Genomic DNA, 9,306 nt, shown 5'->3' on the forward strand with positions numbered 1-9,306 from the left:
ACGTTTGTAATTAAAAATGATTCAAGACTAAGAGGAATAATGAGTAGCCTTGGCCCCTCCCCCATTACGTAGCTTCAAGTCAGAGTCGGAAGTTGGGGGAGAGCCTGTGTAGAGCCAGGGCCCTGGTCCCCAGGGCTCTGCTGGGTGGACCCTCAGTGCCCCTCGGTCCCCAAGTCTCGGCAGGGATGCAGGGACAGAGGCCGGTGGGGCTGGGGAAGGACTTGGAAACACAAAGGAAACTCTTGCCTCAGTGGTTCTGGAGCCTCACCTGACGTGGAAATCGGTTCTAGAGGATTAACGTCAAAGTATGTCTGTGTGTGTGAGTGCACACACATGTGCATGAGTGTATCTGTGCCTGTGTGTGCAACAATTCAAATCTTCAATCTGTAAACACAAACACCTCCAACTTTGCAAAGCCAACAAAACAATTTTCAGCAACTGTGGAAGACAAAGTGTTAATGCAGTCATTTCATTGAATACCTTAAAATGACGAAAAGAAACCGAGGACTCCAAGAGCCTCACTAACAAGGAGAAGCAGAGCTGCTGGAGGAAATGATCTGTTAGACAAACACAGGGAGTGTTCACCTCCCCTCACCCCAGGAATGAGATAAATGCAATCTGCAAAATGAAACAGCAAAAGGATGCTACTCATTACAAGAATTTCAAATGCTGAATATGGATGATGCCTTTTTGCCCACAGTGTAGTGTATGATACATTGATTTGATTATGTTTTGTGTATTACATGTATTACACTATGTGTCTTGTATCATGTTTACATTATTACACTTCGACACGATATATTACGTCTCACATTTGTATCCAGTGTGTTTCACATTGTGTCACGGTGTTGGATTCAAAGAAAACCAGAGCAACAGGGGAAAAGAGACCCCAGTACAGAACTGGGCGCCATTCCGAAGAAAGCAGGGACAAGTGGGGATTGTAGCCAAGGAGCAAGGGGTTGGTGGTCAGAGAATTTCCAAGAGGAGACAGCAGGTCTGGGGGAATTCTGTTTAAACCACCCTAAAGAGGCTTCTACTGACACATCCCAGGGAGATGAAACCTAGGGCGGGGAGAGAGGGGTTTTGATCAGATATCAAGGGAGATTGGGTACCAAGGGCAGGGGTTCTTGCTAAACCAACTCAGCAGGGTTCTTGGTAAAATGGGAGATAACCAGGAAGGGCACAGTTGGGCCCAGGAGAAGGTTCAGGAGCCTGACTAAAGTTTGATCAAGCAAAGAATCTCTGTCATTGGCAGTTATGAGGGGAGTGCTGTGATGTGCACGGGTAGGAGGAGACAGGGGAACAGCCTTTCTGGAAATGATGTAGCAACGCCCCCGGGGGTTGTCCGGGAATTTGCTCCAGAGCACAATCACCAATAAGGAGACGGTGCTAGAATGCAGATCGAAAAGCAGCCTTGTTCATAAATAGGAACACACTCCCAATAAAAGCCAGATGGGAGATAGGGGAAACAGGCGTGACTGTGAGATGAAATGAGACAATCGTGGGGGGTGCAGTCCTCTGGGGACTGAGATCTGACAATAGCAGGGGACGGCTCTTCCCTTTAGGAGATGTGTGCTCTATACAAACCAGCATGCAGAGAAGTGGGCCTGGGTGCAAGGGGCAGGGCAGGGCCATCCCTACAGCAAGGCAGATGCTCAGGGCCCAGGGACCCACAGAGAGGGTGGCTGCACCTGGCTGGGCCCTGGACCCTTTCCTCTCCCTCAGCGACACCCACAGCCAGAAACACAGCGACGACCACATCTGCTTTCCATAATCTTTAATGAGCGTTAGTGCCCACTGCCTGCTCCCTGGGCTCGGGGCAGGGGCGTCAACAGGGGGTGCTCAGGGCAGGGGGCCAGGGAAGGTGGGGAAGGATGCCGCCTCAGCAGGAAGCAGCGGTGTGGGGACAGGAGGGGACTGGCTTCTCCGCTGACCCAGGTGGCAACCCTGGGGACCGGGCTCAGGGCTCCTCGGGGACGTACTGGTGGATCCAGTCCAAGTAGTGCGTGATGCGGGTGTAGATGCCTGGCCGGTTGGGCTGAGCACAGCCGTCGTCCCAGCTGACCACACCCGCCTGCAGCCAGGTGCCATTCACCTTGCAGACCAGGGGCCCTCCGGAGTCGCCCTGGGGAGGGGAGGGGTCAGCGGTGGCTGTGAGGCCTGGGCGGCTGGGGGCTGCAGGGGGACGCGAGACCCACCTGGCAGGAGTCCCTCTTGCCATTTCCGGCACAGAGCATGTCGTCCCGGACGATCGGGATGTTGTTCCCTGTGTACAGGCCAGTGTGGTATTTCATGTCACAGATGCTGTTTTCCACGACGGGGACCTTCACCTGCTTCAGGGGAAATGGCGGTGGCAGGGGTTCTGGGGGTGAGAGGAGAGGAAGGATGCTGCATCAGGAGAGTGTGGGATCACCGCCCTGAGCTGGCCGGTTGGGACCCTGTTCCCCAGAGGAAACCCCAGGTGGTGGAGCCGCGATGTGCCCAAGTCCCCCTCCAGCGGTCCCTGACACTCACGTCCCCTGTGCAAGTTGCCCCAGCCTGTCACCCAGCACCGAGTCCCCGGGCGAAAGGTCTCCGAGGCAGGGGGCAGGGTGACCGGATGGACGTGGCTGGAGATGTTCACGGGGTCCCCAAGCTCCAGCAGGGCGATGTCCGCCCCGTTCTCAACTATGTAGTAGTTGGGGTGGGGGATGACCCTTCTGATGGGCAACAGCTCGTCCTGGTAATAGAGGTGCTGCTCCCGCAGCTGCACCCTGAGGACTGTGGGGTCTTGGACTTGCCTGGGGAGAGAGAGGGCCACCTACTCAGGGGCTGAGCCACCTCCGGGACACCCAGGAGCGTGAGTAGAGCCCCAGGCCCACCCCTACCCGCCAGGCCCTGTGGAGACTCACGGTCCGACGCAGTGGGCCGCGGTCAGCACCCACCAGGGGTGGATCAGGGAGCCCCCGCAGAAGTGTTTCCAGTACTGGGTGCTGAATCTCAGGCTCACCTGCCAGGGCCACTTGCTCCCAGGGGCCTCCCGTCCCCCTACGATGCCTGCTCGCTGCAGGGCCTGGTCTGGGGCTGGGGCAGGAAGTGCCTTCAGGACACGACACGACCCAGCCATCGGGCTCAGCCCTTCCCTGTGCCAGCACCACCCTGGGCTTCTCTGAACCCACCCACCCATCCCTGGGCTTGTGGGGAGTGGGGTGAGGGGACAGAGACAGAACGGGCCCAGGGTCAGGACTCACCAGCGGCCGCATGGACCAGGCTCACCAGGAGGGGCAGCGCCAGCACCAGCAGATGGAGCATCTGGAAGGAGCGCGGAGGGGCAGCTGGAGCTTGGCTGGGGGTCTGTGGGGTTTGGGTTCTGTGGGGTGGGGTGTGTGTGGGGTGCGGGGTCTGCAGGGTGTGGGGTCTGCAGGGTATGGGGTGCAGGGTGTGGGGTGGAGGTGGAGTCGGGGCCCCTGGTGATCAGGGGCTCTGTCCAGGCCAGGGGGTCTGGGGCCTCAGTGCTCCGGATCTGAGGCTCGGCCACCCTGCTCCACAGTGACACCCAGATGTTGGGGTCCCGCTGGGGGTTCTCACCTCGGTGGGCCCAGCTGCTTTTGCCCAGCCCTCTCTCCCTGCCTCTTATCCTCACAGAGCAGGACAGGGTCAGGGGAGGGATGCTGGTCATCCAATCCAGAGGGAGGAAGTGGATGACTCAGACCCAGTGCCCGAGTCCCTCTGGCCAGGAAGGGGCCCTGCCACACATCCCTGCCCCCCACCCTGCGATGGCAGAACCGATTCCTCAGTGAGGTCAAATAACGTCCATCTCTGGGTGTTATCTGAGCAGTTAACTCTGCCATCAGTGGAACCTTATTATCTGGGGATCTGAGTGCCATCCGCAGAGGGAAGTGAGGGGGAGATGACAGGAGAGGCCAGTGCCAGCCTTCGCTGGACACTCCCCACCAGGCCCACCACCCCTGTCCCCGGTCCTGCAGTGCCAAGGCGACCACTGTACTTGTCCGTCCATCCGCCCCACCTCCTTACTCTCCCCTGAGCCTGCTGGTCACCCTTGGCTTCCAGCCCACTGCCCCACCTCAGGCCTCCCTCTAGCAGATGGTGCTCACTTATTCTCTCAACAAACTGGTCCCAGCGCCTCCAGGTGCTGCATCCGGGTCCCATGCACCGGACTGATGGAGATGGGACCCTAGGAGACCACGGTGGAGGAGGCAGGGACAACAGGTGACACCCTGGTGCCCAGGGCCCGCCAGGGGACTTGGCGGGGCTTAGGGAGCACAGAGGGCCGCACCTCCAAGGAAGACTCTGATTGGCTCAGCCCTGGGAAGCAGACCAATCAGCAGCTCGAGGATGTGATTGCTCTGACTGGCTAACATTGGACCAACACCTGGCCAGACCGAAGGGGGTGGGAGGGGGCTAGGTGATGAGAAGGAGTTAACAGATCCCACATGGGTCCCCCTGAAGACCCTCTCAGGTGAGTATCCTTAGTACACAAGGACCACCTCCTCACTCTTGCAACCCAGTAATAACAAAAAGTTTAAGTCCCTCATATAAAATCAGTAATAACCAAATAAATAAACAATTCATTGAAGAAATGTAAATGACCATGTGCACATTAGAAAGATTTCACCTAGTTAATAACGAAAATGCAATATAAACTGAGCGATCATCTTGGGGGTCACGTTTGCAAGGTTTCTGAGACGCAGTTCCCTGTGTTGCAAGGTTGTGTCCCACGTGTCCCACGGGCTTGGGAAGAGATGCTGTTGACAAGTGGTGTCGTCAAGGGCCTTAAAACAAGTGATCTCTTGACCTTACTGTGGATTTCTAACTGTGGAATGAGTGAGTGACAAGTGAAGGCCATGGGTGCATTCAGCTCCAGGGTAGCCCATGGGGAGGTCTCTGGCTGAGGCTGTGGTCTTTGGGGCCAGACACGGGGGTCCTGCTTCCCCAGGCGTCGCAAGCCACTGGCCTGAGGTGGGACCTGAAGTAAGAAGGGTCAGGGGGAGGACTCCCAGGGAGGAGCCTGGGAGATGCCCAGAGAGCCTCAGCCAGCCAGGGACAGGGGTACCCAGAGGAAAGTGGGGCTGGGCCACCCTTGGTGGGTGGGCTGCTGCCCTGGGGAGGAGGGACCTGGGGGGTGGGCCTCCCCAGGGGTGGGCTCTGGGGGTGACAGGGGGAGCATGGAGGAGATCAGAGTTGGGGGCATGTGTGTGTGTGGGGGGGACTGTCTTCTGCAGCCCTGGTGACAGCCGAGTAAAGGAAAGACCTATCCACTGAGGACATGGCCTGTGTCCCATGGCACTCATCTTCCAGGACAGGCACAGCCACCCTGCCAGCCATCTCAGAGAGAGAGATGCTCCTGTCCCTGGACTGTTGGCCCATATTCTCCAAACTACCTGGAGTTCAGGGTCCCTGTAACATCTGGGACAGTGTGAACAGAAGGACAGAGGACACAGCCAGCGCAGGACCCTCAGGGTCTCCACCAGGCATGCTCCAAGCGCTGTTCTCGTGAAAAGAAGAGATGAAGAGGCTCTGCTGTGTTGGGAGGGGAGCTCGTTCCGTGTGAGGGTAACGTGTGCTCCAGGCCGTCTCCACCTTTCCGAATCCAGCCCAGTGAGGTCAGTAAGGATCCTCCACCCAGGATACCTGCTTCCGGCCAAGATGGGGTTACAGGGGACATGTGCAACCCCCCCACTGTAGGCAGCTAGACACTGGGGAAAGTACACGAAATAGTGGTTTCAGACATTGGGCACGGGGCAGCGTGGGACTGCCCCTGAGAGAAGGGCAAAGGGTGAGGCGAGAGCCACAGTGACCACAGTGCACCTGGAGGCAGCTGTGAGGGGGTGGGGAGCCCCAGGCAGCCAGAACTCGTGAGGCCGCGAGCCAGGGAGGAGACACCTGCACACAGTGAGTTCCAGAGGCCCCCGGAGGGGTCCCCTGGGGTCCTGCCAGTGCTTGAGAGGAAAGCATCAACACCAGGAACAAGGTCAGGGACAAGAACCATCTGAGGGGAGCAGGCAGAGGATTCTGGGAGCTCACACAGGCCTGGGAACGTCTCATGGTCCCCCAGCTGATTGGAGAAACCTTGTGATACCCGGCTCTGGCCAAGTCCCATCAACTTAGCAGTGGAGTGAAGTTAGCACAAGAGGGACCGCTTCTCCAGACCCACCCTGACAAAGTTGACGAGCAAGGCTCAGAAGGATCTGGCAGATTCCAAATGACTTAATGGCATTCAGGAACACAGCCCCAAACGTTTGAAGTAACATAGCAAAATCCAGCCACCAACCATAGAGTGTGCACAAGGTCTGGCGTCCAATCAAACACTACTAGGCACGGTCACAAAAAGATGAATTCTGTATGACTCTCCTTGCATGAGGTCCTTAGAGATGTCAAATTCATAGAGACAGAAAGTAGAAAGTTGGGTGCCAGGGCTTGGGAATGGGGAGGGGGGTTGTTTAGTGGGGATGGAGTTTCAGTTTTACAAGATGAAAAGAGTTCTGGAGATTGGTTTACCACAATGTGAATGTACTTTACTGAACTGTCACTGAAAAATGGTTAAGATGGTCAAGTTTATGTTATACGTATTTTGAAACAAGTTAAAAAAATAAGTTTTTAAAAATTACCAGGCATGAAAAGAAATTTTAAGAAAAGATGACCTGTAACCAGAAAAAAAGTCAGTCACTCTAAACAGATCCAGAAATGATGGCGTTCACAGGCAGGGATGCTGAAAGAGCTGTTACAAGTATGTTCAGGTAGAGGAAACGTGAGTGTGATGAGAAAAATGGAAGCTGTAAAAAGACCTGAATGAAACATCTAGACACAAACGATAAAATCTCTACATTGAAAACAATACATCCTAGATGGAGTTACTGACGGATTACACACAGAGGAAAAGAACAGTAAAATTGAAGACATACTAACAGAAACCATCCAAAATGAAGCACAGAGAGAAAAAGCCAGGAAAAAATTAACAGAATCACCTGGGAGTATTGAACAGTCTCTCATAAATTATCTGGGGCCCCAGAAGGAGAGAAGGAGGAATAAACTAAAATGATATTTGGGGAATTAATGGCCCTGAACTTTCCATATTTGGTGAAACTATAACCAGAGATCTAACCATCTCAATGAATCCCAAATAGAATAAACCTAAAGAAAAACATGCCAAAGCACGTCGTGTATTGCTGAAAGCCAGTGAGAGAGAGAGAAGATTAAAAACATCCCCAGGAGGAAAAACACAGTACACAGAAACAAAGACAGGGGACTTCCCTGGTGGCGCAGTGGTTAAGAATCCGCCTGTCAATGCAGGGGACACGGGTTTGATCCCTGGTGTGGGAAGATCCCACATGATGCAGAGCAGCTAAGCCTGTGCACCACAACTACTGAGCCTGCGCTCTAGAGCCCACAAGCCACAACTACTGAGTCCACGTGCTCTGCAGCAAAAGAAGCCACCGCAATGAGAAGCCCACACACTGCAACAAAGAGTAGGCCCCGCTCGTCGCAACTAGAGAAAGCCTGTGAGCAGCAACGAAGACCCAAAGTAGCCAAAAAAAAAAAAAAAAAAAATCTGAGGGGGAGTCATCGTTAAATCAGTAAAAAAAAAAAAAAAGAAAAGAGAAAAAGAGACTATGTACATTGAGTTATTTAACCAGAGTAAATATCGTTCACAAAAGGAATGTGAAACAAAGTTTTTCAGTCAAACAATGGCCGAGAGACTCTATTGCCAGTGTACCTGCACTGCGAGCAATGTAAAAGGATGTTCTGGAGACAGTAGGATGTGATAGCAGAGGAAAACTCTACAGCTGGACAAAGTAAGACAAGCTCTGGAAATGGAAATGCCTGAATAAGAAGATATTTTTTTCTCATTTAAAAAACATTTAAAGGATAAAAGTTACTATTTTAAAGCAACAACTGACACAGTGTACCGTGTGGTTTATAGCCTACTTGGAGGTAAAGTATGTGACCACAGTAACACAAAAGATCTGCAGACATTTAAAGCCTATTGTTATGAAGCGAAGTTGTATGTGAAGTTGTATAATCATTTAAAAGTAACTAAAATTTTATTTTTTAGAGCAGTTTTAGGTTTACAGACAGTTGAGCAGAGAGTACAGAGTTCCGATACACCCGCCCCCCACAATTTTCCCATCATGAACATCTTGTGTTAGTGAGGTATATTGTTATCATTGATGAGTTGGTATTTTTTAAATATTTATTTTATTTACTTATTTAGGCTGTGCCAGGTCTTACTTATGGCATGCGGGGTCTTTAGTTGTGGCATGCGAACTCTTAGCTGTGGCTTGTGGGATCTAGTTCCCGACCAGGGAAACTTGGGCCCCCTGCATTGGGAGCACAGAGTCTTACCCACTGGACCACCAGGGAAGTCAGTCCTGATGAGTCAGTATTGATACATTATTATTAACTAACATCCACAGTAGACATTAGGGTTCACTCTTGGTGTTGTATATTTTATGGGTTTTGACAAATGCATAATGACATGTGTCCACCATTACAGTATCATACAGAAGCGTTTCACTGCACTAAAAAATCATCTGTGCTCCCCCGATTCATCTTTCTCTCCTGAACCCTTTGCAACCCCTGATCTTTTTATAGTCTCCATAGTTTTGCCTTTTCCAGAATGTCTTAGAGTTGGAATCATATGTATGCAGTCTTTTCAGATGGGCTCCATTCACTAAGCAGTATACATTTAAGGTCTTTTCATGGCTTGAAAGTGCATTTCTTTTTTATTTTTGAATTTTATTTTATTTTTTATACAGCAGGTTCTTGTTAGTCAATATATGTCAATCCCAATCTCCCAATTCATCCCACCACCACCACCACCCCCCGCATTTCTTTTTATCACCGAATAGTCCACTGTCGAGATGGTCCACAATTTGCTTATTCATTCACCTACTGAAGACCCTTTGGTTGCTTCCAGTTTTTGGCAATTATGAATAAACCTGCTATAAACATCTGTGTGCAGGTTTTTGTGTGGACATAATTTTTCAACTCACTTGCGAAAATGAATACCTAGGAGCATGATTGCTGGATCATAGGGTGAGAAACTGCTAAACCGTCTTCCAGAGTAGCTGTTCCATTTTGCATTCCCACCAGTAATGAACAAGAGTTCCTGTTGCTTCACATCCTCGCCAGCGTTTGGTGTTGTCAGTGTTTTTGATTTTTAGCCATCCTAATCGGTGTGTAGTGGTAGCTCATTGTTGCTTTAATTTGCAGTTTCTTAATGACGTATGATGTTGAGCATCTTTTCATGTGCTCATTTGCCATCTCTATATCTCCTTTGGTGAGGTGTCTGGTTAGGTTTTTTGC

The 9,306-nt window shown here is 51.9% G+C and overlaps 1 protein-coding gene across 1 annotated transcript; it reads right to left on the reverse strand.

The window, feature by feature from the left end:
• Nucleotides 1-1,771: 1,771 nt before the first annotated feature.
• On the reverse strand, nucleotides 1,772-3,299 carry LOC137206381 (tryptase-2-like). Its single transcript, XM_067705133.1, has 5 exons — nucleotides 3,231-3,299; nucleotides 2,892-3,063; nucleotides 2,515-2,780; nucleotides 2,199-2,362; nucleotides 1,772-2,125 (listed from the first exon to the last, which is right to left on the reverse strand). Exons 1-5 carry the CDS (start codon nucleotides 3,289-3,291, stop codon nucleotides 1,961-1,963), a joined length of 828 nt encoding a protein of 275 aa, XP_067561234.1. The 5' UTR covers nucleotides 3,292-3,299; the 3' UTR covers nucleotides 1,772-1,960.
• Nucleotides 3,300-9,306: the final 6,007 nt, after the last annotated feature.

This window comes from Pseudorca crassidens, chromosome 15, assembly GCF_039906515.1.
Source record: "Pseudorca crassidens isolate mPseCra1 chromosome 15, mPseCra1.hap1, whole genome shotgun sequence".
Taxonomy (NCBI): domain Eukaryota; kingdom Metazoa; phylum Chordata; class Mammalia; order Artiodactyla; family Delphinidae; genus Pseudorca; species Pseudorca crassidens.